The sequence below is a fragment of the Dioscorea cayenensis genome, chromosome 16 (assembly GCF_009730915.1).
Source record: "Dioscorea cayenensis subsp. rotundata cultivar TDr96_F1 chromosome 16, TDr96_F1_v2_PseudoChromosome.rev07_lg8_w22 25.fasta, whole genome shotgun sequence".
NCBI lineage: Eukaryota > Viridiplantae > Streptophyta > Magnoliopsida > Dioscoreales > Dioscoreaceae > Dioscorea > Dioscorea cayenensis.
The window spans coordinates 23568137-23581201 of NC_052486.1; the positions used below are offsets into that span (position 1 = coordinate 23568137).

Genomic DNA, 13065 nt, shown 5'->3' on the forward strand with positions numbered 1-13065 from the left:
ACTCCTTCTTCATCACATACTTCACTCCATTCTCATCTTTAAACCCTCTCTTCTTCCCTTCTCTCCCAACCAAACTTATCTTTATCATCCCTCTCCTCCCATTTCCACTATTACTTCCATTGCAATACCTCCAAGCTTTGCACCTCAACATCTCAAACAATCCATGTCTCATCATCCCTGACATCCCTCCAAGTCCTCTCCTCATCATCACCACCTTCTCAAAGCACACAATGTGATCTCTATGATCAGTATTGCTCCCTTCCAACCTCTCCAACACCACTTCTTCTCCCAAACCAACCTTCATTAAGTTATACACCCAACTCCCCACTCTCTTCACCACCTCTCCATTCTTGAACAACAGAAACCTACTTGGCTTCTTGCACTCATTCTCTTTCATCCATGCAAAGAAACCAGCCACTGCATTCATCCCATGCCATGGGTTCTCATAGTCATAAAAGCTATCAGCAATGAAGGTTAGCCCTGGAAGCACTGCAGTACTGTTTTCAGGCAAGTGATGATCAGTGGTGAAAGCATAAGACTTGTTTCTTGGACTTATGCATAGGATCTTGTTGTTGTTTTTTGGATGTTGATGATCAGAGGGGAAGACAAAATGTTCAGGCATTCCATTGATGGCTTTCCCACTGAGTGTGCTCATGAACCATGTCTTGTTTGGGTGTTTGTAAGGTGGTATCTTTGTGTCTTTCAGAGGGTGGAAGTTTAAGGGATGATAAGAGAAGGAGGTGGTAGTGGTGGTGCTAGTGTTTGTAATGGTGAGAGACTGAAAGGTGAGAAGAAAGAAGAAGGAGAAGAGGGTGTAGAGATAGATGGCTGTGCATTCTACTTGCTTGTGTGATGGTTTTGAGGAAGAAGATGACTTCTTGGTATCCATGCATGCTACTGCATGCAAATGTGTTCAGTTTCATGTGAAGTTTGTAACTTAATTATATGTAACTTATAACTGCTGTTTAATTTTCTTGCTTTCTTTTTAACTTTAATGAAAGAGTCACGAGATATTAAACATACTGAAATGTCATGAATCTTGTGAAGCATATATATTTGTTAGTTTCAAATTATTACATTATAATCTTTTTTTAATCTTTAGACTTTTTGACATACACCACCTTTTCTGCATGAAAATTTTAAAAATAAATCAAATGTTTTTTATTTGAACCAATGCCAGGGAGAATATTTTATTACACTGCATTCACTGCACATGCAAAATCATAAAATAAACAAGAAAGGAACATTTTCTTCTTTTTTTTCTATTGTGTTTGGCCAACTCTGTGTGTAATCAGACTATGGGAATATGTCTGCATAGCTTGCATGAGATAAGATGCATACATATTAACAAATTGAAGGACCTACAATCCTTGGCAAAAATGTTCATAATTTATTGAAAAGAAAAAGCATCCTATGAATATGTCTTCCCCAAAATGTTCATAGGATACTTTCTCTTTAATAAATTATAATTTATTCAATTTTATAGTATATATATATATATATATGAAAAAAAATCATCTAGATAAGTCCATATATTTGAAATCTAGCTAGAAACGTTTAAATCTAAGCCTATAAATACTATACAACTTTTTACTGTTTATAATTACTGCACAGTAGAACGTGATTGCTACTATTTATAATGATAATAGTCGTTAAATTACCATCCGATAGCTACTGTGGATATTTCTAGATTTTAAATCTAGAGATGTTCCTAGATGATGGGTCCTCCTGTAAATATATATATATATATATATTCATAAGAGGCAGAACTTGTGAAGCATTTCATTAATGGTTTACAAGAAAACCAAAAGGGCAACCAAGTCAAAGGTAGTGAGGGTCACATCTTAGATCAACTTGCAAAAAAAAAATATTGTTAGAAAGGACAAAGAATTGGCCAAACCACCATTCACTACACTCCTCATAAAAGTTGACAATTTGGAGGAAGACAGAAACCTTGATTGCTAATCAATCAAACAGAGAGCAATGGATCATGGAGAGTCCTCAGAGATAGGAAAAGATCTATCAGAGTCTTTGCTTCTTGATAAGGTACTATATACACATCTTCATTTTAATGCTTAATTCTTGCAAATAATTAATTTCTTTTATTCAGAAAACATCATCTCAATTTCAGGATAAATCCCAGTTACAGCATCAACCTGGTCACTGGAATGCAGCAGCTATAATTCTTGGTATATATCTATGTCTTGTTTCATGATTCACAGTTTTAATTATCATTAAAATTTTGATAATCCTGCAGGATTTGAGTGCTTACAAAGCACAGCATACTTTGGGATCTACACAAACTTAGTTAGATATCTGAAGACAGTTCTCCATGGAAGCAATGCTTCAAATGCAGCAAATGCAGCAATCTGGAATGGAACAAGTTTTTTCACATCACTGATTGGAGCTTTCATAGCCGACACTTTCTGCGGAAATTATCAAACTGTTTTCTTCTCCTCTTTGATCTTTCTTTTGGTATTCCACACTCAATTCATCCCCTTTATGATATATACATATGCATATAGACATAATTCATAATATTTTTCAATAGGGACTGCTGATTATAACATCAACAAGTTTAATACCATCTTTAAGACCTTCTCCCTGTGAAGGACTTGTGCCATCATGCCTTCCAGCAACTACAGTACAAACCATTGCATCCTTTTCAGGGCTTTATCTTATGGCATTTGGAAGTGGAGGTCTAAAAGGTGTTGTTTTACCTCTTGGTGCAGACCAATTTGATGAGAATAATTTTGCAGAGAGAGAACAGAAAGGAATTTTCTTCCACTGGTTTTATGTTTCTTTTACATTTGGCATATTAATGTCAGGCACTTTGATAGTATTTGTAGAAGAAAGCATAGATTGGCCTTTAGGATTCAGCATTTGCACATTGTGCCTGGCTCTTGCTTTATCAGCCTTGATCATTAGCAAACCGGTTTATCGGCTTCGAAAGCCAACTGGAAGTCCTTTGAAGAGAATTTTACAGGTTTTAGTTGCATGCTTCAGCAAGATAAGCTCTGAAATTCCAACTGATACCAATCTCCTATTTGAGACTAAACATACAGACTATAAAAGACAGAGACTTGCCCATACCAATGATTTCAGGTACTAATTTGCAGTATTTTTGATGTTTGATCAGAATTCCATTGCCTTGATTCATGTAAATTTTCAATGCTGTAATTCAGGTTTCTAGACAAAGCTGCTATAGTTTCAGACACCGATGGAGATGACATCGAACACCGGAACCCATGGAAACTCTGCACAATAACTGAAGTAGAAGAACTAAAGACAGTACTAAGATTACTCCCAATCTGGGTCACTGGAATTATCTTCCAAGCTGCATTTTCTCAAATCTGCACCACATTCATTCTACGAGGAAGTGCAATGGAAACAAGAATCTTTTCTTCATTATCCATCCCTCCTGCATCTCTTTCATCCTTTGAAGTAGTCAGTGTCATGTTCTGTGTTCTTTTATACAACAAAATTATAATGCCAATGTCCAAACAATTGTTCAGAAATGGAGCTGGACTTTCAAAGCTTCAAAGGATGGGCATTGGACGTTTTCTGATAATTATAGTCATGGTTACTGCTGGATCAGTGGAAACAATAAGACTGAAGAGAATAAAGAATGGAAATGGACTTACAAACATAACATGGCAACTTCCACAGTATTTCATCGCCGCGGTATCGGATATGTTTAATAACATAAGTCAAGCAGAGTTTTTCTATGATCAAGCTCCAGAATCCATGAAGAGTCTCTGCACTGCATTTGGATTACTTACAGTAGCGCTGGGGAGTTATTTGAGCTCTTTTATAATTACTGCAGTGCAGTTTGTGACAGCACAAAATGGTAGAAGTGGGTGGATTTCTGATGATTTGAATGATGGACATCTTGATTACTTTTTTTGGGTGTTTGCAGGTATTTGTGCAGTTAATTTCATGCTTTACCTTGCATTTGCATGGAATTTTACTCTCAAGAGAGTTGTAATTTAGCTTATTTCTTTGTTGTTGAGTAATGTATTTGCTATTTTTATGGGTTGAATGAATTAATTTGGAGCCAAACAACCTTTGGTCAAATGCCACCAACCCTACTATAAAATACATGATTTGCTAGAAATTTATGGTATGGGTTTGAAACATGCTCGATGCAGTGGTGTCAAAAGGTTCCTAACTGATCTGCTCTTTTCATCGATCGTGGTGAGAATATATGAACTACCCCCATGTATATATTCCAACTGTATATATGTTTGTCGTATTTAATAAAAAAAAATTGGAGATCGGAAGAAGTTGAATGAGTTTGTTGGTTTTTTTTTTTTTGCTTCTTGTTGTTCACCTAACTAAACCATAATTTTTTTTATAAAAAATATTAAATATAATGTTAACATTAATTTGTGAACTTATTGTTGATTTAAAGAATAATAATCATAGTTAAATATATAGAGAAATCTAATTAATTATATTTCCTCTGCCGTCCCCAAGCCACCACAGTAACTTCCGACATAAATTTCCTCTAATTAATTAATTTTATATTTATTATTTTTGGTCAAAAATGGCGCAAAAACAGTGAAGAAAACAGAAAACCAAGTCATGATAACTAATCTCAACCGTTCATTCCCTTGATCTATCCATCCAACGGTTCAAAAAAACCTTTATTTATTTATTTAAATTATTTATTTAATTGGTTCAATTAGTTGGGACTCACACGTCATTGGCTTTCGACGAAGAAGAGAAACAAAAAGAGAAAAAACTCAAACGAGATTCAAAGCCTTCAGAGATTCCCAAACCCTAGAGAGAAGACGAAGAGGAGATCGAGCAATCCGAAGCTCCAGAAGGGTTTTTGGTACTGATTGAGCTGAGGATTTGGGGGGGAGGGATCAAGGCCATGGGGCAAGCCTTCAGGAAGCTTTTTGACGCCTTCTTTGGGAACAAAGAGATGAGGGTTTGATCTTGGATCTTCTCTTCTTTTCGTTTTTCCTTGTTTTTAATCTTGGCAATTCCATGATTTGTTGTTTTTCGTTGATGGGATTAAATTGCTTGTATTTGTTGGCGAATTTGGAAATTTTTGTATAGGTTTTTGGTTTGATGTTCTTTGATTGTAGGTATTTGTTCATGATTATTAATAGGGATGTGAAATTTTCTGTTCTTGCTTGCCTGGTTTCAAGTTTTATGAATCTTTTCTTCAGTGAATTTTCAGATTTGTGCTAAGTTTGTGAATTGTGTTTATTGTGTTAGGTTGTAATGCTTGGATTGGATGCTGCTGGTAAGACTACAATACTTTACAAGCTGCACATTGGCGAGGTTTTATCAACAGTTCCAACAATTGGTATGCTCTTGTTGATGGGTATTATTTGTGTTGATTGATTTGCATTGAGTTTTATAAGTCATAGTTTTCGGGCATTTAGTGGTCTTTATGTTGTGTTTGAGTTGTTGTATTCATGATTATGCTATCTTTCTTGAGTCATTTGCTTTAGCTAAAACTTATGTAGAACTTGTTTTCTTTAAATTATTCAGCTTTTTTTAATTTTCATTGAGGTATTTTCATTAGAATCTGATTCTTCTAGTGGAGACAATTTTGATATGTGTAACTTTTATATACAAAGTCATGTTCTTTCAAAACTTGTACTTTAGTACTGTAATTCTCAATCCATGTAGTTAATATAGCAGTTGTGGTTTTGAATATTGCTGTCATAAATATTAACTTCATTATCAATGTTTCGGGCTTTTGTTTTCTCACTGAGTTTATTGCTATGCTTTTGACACAATGAAGAAGTTTGTATTATCTATCTATCCTCTTTTGATGGATGTATGATGCATGTATGCCCTCCATTGGTCCATTCTTTGTGCTGATAGTCTGACATTAACATGTAAATGCACTGCTCATTGTTGGATCATTATGTCCATAATAGCTTATCACCTTTTAAAGTTACTTTTGTTTTCCACACTTTATAATGCCTTGTCTAAATTTATTGTCTTTTGAGGTTTTGGTACAACTTATTTAAATATACTTGCAGCGATGTTGAGTTTCTGGCTCATCCTTTTTATGTTTTGGTTCTTGATCAGGTTTTAATGTTGAGAAAGTTCAATATAAGAATGTGATGTTCACAGTGTGGGATGTTGGTGGACAAGAGAAACTTAGGCCGTTATGGAGGCATTACTTCAATAATACTGATGGACTTGTAAGTATACCAAACTTTGGTACATGTCTTGTTGGTTCCATGTTATGTTCATTGTTGTCCCGAAGTGAAGTTATTCTTCAATTTCATCACAAAAATTGTGGAATAATCTGGTTAGCTAAGCTTTCACAGATGAATTGTACACTAGTGTTCACCTAAGATTCTAGTGGAGGTTTCTAGAATATTCCCTTGCTTGAAAATAAAAGCAGTTTTGTGGCTCTTTGAATGCAGATATACGTTGTTGACTCTTTGGACAGAGAAAGAATTGGCAAGGCAAAAGCAGAATTCCAGGTTTCACAGTTTACACTCATTAACCTTAGCGACTAGATGATCATTTGAACTTATTTTTATTTGTTTTGAAGCATTTTTTTAATACAGTTGAACTTTGTCATATTATTCTTTCAGGCCATCATCAGTGACCCTTTCATGCTCAACAGTGTCATATTAATATTTGCAAATAAACAAGACATGGTATGTCTTCTGATAACTCTTCAAATCATAACTTTGAAATGCAAGTGCTTATCTGTGCATAGAATTCCATCAAGATTCCTCTTCTTTATATAAGGGAATTGATTTGGGCTGTTAGGACAGTTGTTTATTTTCTTCCATGAAAGTTGTTAAAGGTAGCATCAGCTATAACTTTGATTTATCGCCGAGCTAGATATAGATGAATTCATGTACAGATACTAATTAATAATAGTAAAGCTATCAGGCATTTCTTATATTGTAGGTAACTAGATTGGCTATTTCTCCTGTGCTATGAATCATCTATTTCTCAAATCAAACAGTGATTTTTTAATCTAAATTCAGAAAGGGGCAATGACTCCAATGGAAGTCTGTGAGGGACTAGGTCTATATGATTTGAGGAACCGAGTGTGGCATATTCAAGGATCTTGTGCCCTCAAGGGTGAAGGCCTTTATGAGGGCTTGGACTGGCTTGCTAGCACACTGAAAGAGTTACAAGCCTCTGGACGCGCCACTTCAGTTGGCACATCATCAGTTCCGTCTTTTGGATGAAGGTTAACAATCTTCGATTCGGTTTTTCGCTTTACTTCCATTTTTCCATCTTGTCCTTAAATTTCACTTGATTTTCCACTTTCCAGATTCAAGAGTCAGTAGAAAATTCTCCCGGACTATCACATGTATGGGATGGAGATCTTCTTGGCATGACATGAAGCTAATTTTGTGAGCCATATGTAGTGGTGTAAGAACCATATGATGTTACCATTTGCTCCAACGAAAATTTACAGCTCCAACAGGTGTTGGCAGCTCATAACTTTTGTGACTAAAAACATTTATCCATATCTGGAATTTATGTATAGAAAGTTAGTGTGTTTGCTTGGTCCCACATCTAAACCATTGTGCTATGTTTCTCTTTTAGATTTTCCTCCAATGACAAGCTCTATGACTTGGAAATTTTTACTTGCCTTTAAACATAGGGCAGAGGTTCTATTATTCTATTTTTGGTGCAAGTACTGAAGTGCTGTTTCATGTTTGTGCACAAGACAAGGTTTGTAGCAATTTTGTGAAATATAATTATTGAATAAATACTGGCACTAATCAATATTCTAAATTCATTAATGATTAAATAATTCACAACTAATATTTCTTTTTCGCAAAATAAAAATAGCAACTTTTCGCAAGACACATTATCAATTAATAAAATTTTATATATAGAGGCTCTGAATTCTATGACTAAATTCTATGGATGTTCGTGTATAACTGGTGGGTTTCAATCCATCGGTTATAAAATATCTTTTTAGACATTTAGTTATATATTTCAAAATCAAGTACATAATTTTGACACTGTTGATATATCCATTTGTTTTTATTAAATTTATGTATCCATCTATCTATATATATATATAACCCACTACAGTAACTATTGAATTTACATTTGACGATTATAATGATTTATGTACAACAACAAATAGTACAAAACAGTAAAAAAACATTAAAAGCCATTTAGTCAAACATATTTAGAAAACATCACCGAAATACTTTTCTCACACATATATATTATATATATATTAAAAAAAATTGTGTGTATATAGAAACAAATTGCACCCAATATTTAAACAATAACAAATTTCATCAATTCACAAGGTTAAAACGGTAATTTCACCACTACTATAGATAAGGCAGTGCCGGGGGGCTCACAGAATCGCACGGTGAAGGAGAGAAGTGTGGAAATGGCGGCCACGGCGCTCGGATCTCTGAGCTTCTTCGGCACTCTCCGTCCACCATCCACCTCTACAGCCCGCCGATCAAAGAAACCACTGATGATCCATTCCCGATTCGAGCGACCGCTCGAGGATATCTACAACGTGCGAGTGGAGCGCGGCATCTCCAAAGCGCGGCTGGAGAAGCTCGGCATCGATCGATGGTCCACATGGAAGACGGGCAAGTGCCAGTTCCCGTGGGATTGGCACGTCGATCAGCTGGTCTACGTGGTCAGCGGCGAGGTCCGCGTCGTCCCCGAGGGCGCCACTTCCGGCGAACGACACATGCGGTTCGTCGCCGGCGATCTGATCCGCTACCCTAAGTGGTTCGAGGCTGATATCTTCTTCAATGGACCTTATGAGGAGAAATATCGGTTCTTGGCCTTTGGAGAGGATTGAAATTGAAATCTAAATCCCTAAAAATAGTTCTCCAGGTAAGGTACTCTTTCTATTATCATAGTTATATTGTTTGATCATTATTCATTATTATTATTATTATTATTATTTTTAACTATTTGATTGATTTTGCTCTTCAAATCATTCACGCCTTCATATGAATAATTTCAAACCGAGTCGAGTGTAGAACTGAATTAGCTTCAAATTAAATGTATATATATATATATGAATTTACATCAATCATGTGGACGTCTATATATTAGAAGCATATCTAATTATCAGTATTATTAGTTACGGTAATGTTTTAAACAGTAATTAATGTGCATGTTAATATAATAAATACTGTTTATTCATAAATTTTTTTATCTGTACACATCCATACATCCATAGAAGATTGGTCTTCTGTATGTATATATATATATTATTCTGCAAATTTGAGTAATTTATTTGATGAGCACCAGCGTACTAGAGCTCTTTTGTATTATTTCTCTAAAAGATAAAAGTAATAATTCAAGGAAAAATATGATCTCACACCATCTTTATTATTATAAATAAAGATTAAGTGAGATCATGGGAAAAAAAAAAAAGAAAGGGTAGTGCTTGGCTGAAAAATTATCCACAAAGTACCTTGTTTATTTCTCACTAGTACAAGCATCACAAGCCATTATTGAAATGAGCGAATACCCTCCTCCTATTGTGGAGGTAGTATCATTTGGATTTTTTTTAGATAATATCAAAATATGCATTTAAAGATTTATTGGCTTTTTTTCTGTTAGCAGCAGCGAATATTATCAAGATATATATTAAACATATCCGGCACATATCTTTAAAATAAAATAAAAAATTAGAATAACAATTGGCTCCTTAATTTGAGATAGTCAGTTTGAATATTCTCCCGCATGCATGCATGTAGTAGTAGTAGCTTATCCATATTTTTATTTTAAAAAAAATGTGATATAAAAAAAGGAATGCATCTCTTCACATTTGGTATTATTTTAAAATTTATTTATATTTTGGTATAAAGTGTAAAGTGTAAATGCCTTTTTATTATGATTTTTTAAGATTTGATCATAATTCTATAAATTGACAGTTAATCACTGGCATAGATATGCTACTGCCCTTGGTACTGACTGACTCAAGATGCAGTTACTTCCAATGGTCCTGGCAATGGAGGCCCAAACTCAAAGCAACTTCTTATGTTTTGGAGGAAGAAATGAACCTGCTGAGTGTTGTTGGTCTAGTAGAGAAGTTAAGGGTGACCTGCCCAATATTTCCTGAAGCAATGACTGATATGTGTCACTATTATGTGTTTTGTTCTATTTCTTGCTGTTTTTGTAGAACATTTTATAATTAATGAAAGCTTGGAGCCTAATGGTAGCAAATTACATTTCAAAAACTAATCAGGAATGTGGCATGGTTCTTTCATTAAACAACCCAAGCTTCGGTTTTTGTAATTTTAATCTAATAATCTAATTTCCTAATTTCCCCCATTGCATCCTATAAAACTCCAAAACATTATATCATTATTATATTTGATCCCTACAAAACTGAAATAACAATAAAAAAAAAAAATGATGATTATAAGAATGTAATGATACTTTAGGTTTGAAACTCAGTCAAGCAAGCACTAGTTGTCCCTAATCCCCCAACGGTCAAATTTTTTGAAATCCCACAGCCCTTGCCACAACGGTCAAATTTTTGAAATGAGCTCCTCCATTCCCATGGCTGGCTATAAAAGAACTCCAAATCCCACTCATCTCTTCAGATTTTGATAGAAACACTCCTCCAAATCCTATCAATAAAAAAAACAAACAAGAAGAGATGGATTTCCACAGCCTCTCTAGAAGAGAACTCCAGGCTCTCTGCAAGAAGAACAAGATTCCAGCCAACATGACCAACATCGCCATGGCTGATGCCCTTCAGACTCTCCAGACAGTATTCTTCTTTCCCTTCTATCCTATCTATCTAATGCTGACTACTTCTTATTCTTTTTCTGATGAGCTTTTGATTGTGTTATTTGTATCAGGTTGAAGGGTTAGATGGGATTCAAGAACTCTTATCACCAAACAAAGAGAGTATGATGTCACCGGACTTACCGCGGACTGGCCGGAGGACAACGGTGAGAAGGCAGACGGTTCAAGATGAGATGGCTGGTGGTGATAAGCCGGTGAGCACTGCGCCTCAAACCCGCCGGGGAGCTGCAAGAGCTTCGGCGATTAAGAAAATAGAGCTTGCATTTGAGGATGGAGGAAAACAAGAAGATCATGTGGAGATTCTTGATTCTCCGGCAACTCAAGGAAGCCCCTTGCCTCGGTCTCGTAGAGTGATGGCAAGAGTATCAGAGAGTATGAATTTAACTATTGAAGATGATGATGGCGAGAAGCAAGAGGGTCAAGATAAGGTGGTACTCGAGACTCCGGCGGTTGGCACTGGCCGGAGAACACGTGCTGCAGCGAGGCGAGTTAGCAAGAAAGAGGATGGAGAGAAAGAAGAGGAGATTAAGACTAGTCGATATAGAACGAGGTTGTCATCGAGGAAGCAAATTGGGGAGGTGACGGTGGAGGAGGTTTCGGGGAGACCCAGGACACGGAGCACCCAAATGAGTGCTGCTGTAAAGATGGTAGCTTTGGAGCAAGAAGTAGAGAAACAAGGTAAAGAGCTAGCGATGCTTTGTTATCTTTCTTTCCTTGAATTCCTATGCTGTTTTCTAATTTGATTTGGTGGCAGAGATCGAGGTGCAACATGGAGAGAAAGCCGGCGAGGTTGCAGAAGTGATGGTCTCTGAGGATCCAATCGAAGAAGAGGCGAAGATCGATGATGAAAAGGAAATGCTGAATGAGAGCTTGGAGAATGGAGAGGAGCGGGATGATCATCAAGATAATGGAGAGGAATCACCGATCAGAGGACTAGTGATGATAACAAAGCATAATGATGAGGAGAACTTGGCTGAAATCAATGAACCGATCAAACAGAGCCCCGGCGAAGCAGTGATCTCGATCGAGAATGACGAAAACCCTAATAAAAAAACAGAGGTGAAGGAGGAGTTCAAGATACCTGATCCTCAAGTATCCGATGAAGTCACTGAAGAGGCCAAAGACTATGGCGATCACTTGCCTGAAAACCAAGATCTAGCACCCGAGATTCCGGCGATCATCGGCCAGAACCTTAGTCCGTCCTTCACCGGAGAGAAAGAAGAAGAGGATCTCGATCTCAATCTCCGTCTCGCCACCATTACACTGGACGAATCAAAGCACTCCGAAGACGATCTGCAAATCGAACAAGCAACAGAAATCGAAACCTCACCAAATCGCCAAATCAATCTCGAGATTCAGAACGAAATCGAAACCCTAAATGTAGAACCTTTATCAGAGATCAATGACAGCGCCGCCGTCGATGATCTCAGCTTCTGTGAGATCCGTTCATCAGCGATTGAGACCATCCTCTCCGCCGCTCCTTCTCCCCTCCTCCACGAGACGACAACGGCGGCGGCGGCGGCGACGACGACCGTATCACCAGCTCCGAGCTTGGGTGATATTTATAGGGCGGAAAGTGAGAACGAGAAGGAGAGAGGTTTGACCAGTTTGACCGGCGGTGATCCGAAGGTGAACGTAAGGGCGGAGAAGCAGAACCAGAAGATGGACCTTCATGAACTGAGCCTGAGAAAACTGAGAACACTAGTGAAAGAGAGCATTATTCAGAAATACAATAATAATAATAATAATAAGGTGAGTATATATATATATATATTAATTGCTTGAAAAAAAATTAATAATTTGTTTTTATAAATGCTTATTGTTTTTATTTTAATTTATATTTTGAATTTTAATGGGCAGGTTGAAGAAGGGAAGAGATCAGCACTGGCAGAGTTGAATGAGAACCAGCTCTGAAGAAAATTTTGAACTGAACTTAAGAAAAATAAAACAAGAAAAGAGTGTGTTGTTTGGTTGTGAAACTTATGGTTTCTCTCATCCAACTTTTTGAGATGTTTTGCTCTGTGTTTTGGTACTGGTTTGAGTGCTTGAATTCATATAATTTTGGTGAATTGTTCTATAATAAAAACAAGTACTAAAAAGTGTACTAGTTTTTCATAGTTATGAATGAGAGAGACTTGAATCTAATGGAACAAAAAAAAGCCCATTTTGAATGAGAAAGTTGAACAAACCTTCATGAAATTGAATGGTGGTTGAATGAGCTCTTTGTCTGATTATTTTGGTGAATGGTTGTTGGTACTTACAAGTTGGAGACAAATTGAGTGCTTGTTAAAATTAGTATTC

General features: G+C 36.4%; 5 protein-coding genes across 9 annotated transcripts in view; 4 read left to right on the forward strand and 1 right to left on the reverse strand.

Annotated features, from left to right (window-relative positions):
* Positions 1-889, reverse strand: part of LOC120278682 — a 1834-nt gene extending 945 nt beyond the window's left edge. The window contains exon 1 of the mRNA XM_039285411.1: positions 1-889. This exon is cut by the window's left edge and continues 68 nt beyond it. Coding sequence (XP_039141345.1) covers positions 1-889 — 889 coding nt within the window.
* Positions 890-1914: 1025 nt separating this feature from the next.
* On the forward strand, positions 1915-4217 carry LOC120279410 (protein NRT1/ PTR FAMILY 8.3-like). 2 transcript variants are annotated; one of them, XM_039286338.1, is made up of 5 exons: positions 1915-2046; positions 2132-2189; positions 2258-2475; positions 2552-3105; positions 3186-4217. In XM_039286338.1, the coding sequence occupies exons 1-5, from the start codon at positions 1984-1986 to the stop codon at positions 3991-3993; spliced, it is 1701 nt and encodes a 566-aa protein (XP_039142272.1). In that variant the 5' UTR covers positions 1915-1983; the 3' UTR covers positions 3994-4217. The 2 variants fall into 2 exon arrangements, with proteins under 2 accessions (XP_039142272.1, XP_039142271.1); XM_039286337.1 differs by having other exon boundaries at positions 1947-2046; positions 2111-2189.
* A 486-nt stretch (positions 4218-4703) lies between these two features.
* LOC120279606 (ADP-ribosylation factor 1-like 2) lies at positions 4704-7633 on the forward strand. Its single transcript, XM_039286534.1, has 7 exons — positions 4704-4939; positions 5233-5323; positions 6061-6176; positions 6405-6464; positions 6579-6644; positions 6984-7192; positions 7277-7633. The coding sequence occupies exons 1-6, from the start codon at positions 4883-4885 to the stop codon at positions 7188-7190; spliced, it is 597 nt and encodes a 198-aa protein (XP_039142468.1). The 5' UTR covers positions 4704-4882; the 3' UTR covers positions 7191-7192; positions 7277-7633.
* A 609-nt stretch (positions 7634-8242) lies between these two features.
* Positions 8243-10187, forward strand: LOC120278931. 4 transcript variants are annotated; one of them, XM_039285672.1, is made up of 2 exons: positions 8243-8834; positions 9882-10187. In XM_039285672.1, exon 1 carries the CDS (start codon positions 8366-8368, stop codon positions 8792-8794), a length of 429 nt encoding a protein of 142 aa, XP_039141606.1. In that variant the 5' UTR covers positions 8243-8365; the 3' UTR covers positions 8795-8834; positions 9882-10187. The 4 variants fall into 4 exon arrangements, with proteins under 4 accessions (XP_039141606.1, XP_039141608.1, XP_039141607.1 ...); XM_039285674.1 differs by having other exon boundaries at positions 9938-10187; XM_039285673.1 differs by having other exon boundaries at positions 8244-8829; positions 9938-10187.
* Positions 10188-10290: 103 nt separating this feature from the next.
* On the forward strand, positions 10291-12982 carry LOC120278929 (titin homolog). Its single transcript, XM_039285668.1, has 4 exons — positions 10291-10726; positions 10818-11442; positions 11519-12516; positions 12625-12982. The coding sequence occupies exons 1-4, from the start codon at positions 10613-10615 to the stop codon at positions 12676-12678; spliced, it is 1791 nt and encodes a 596-aa protein (XP_039141602.1). The 5' UTR covers positions 10291-10612; the 3' UTR covers positions 12679-12982.
* Positions 12983-13065: the final 83 nt, after the last annotated feature.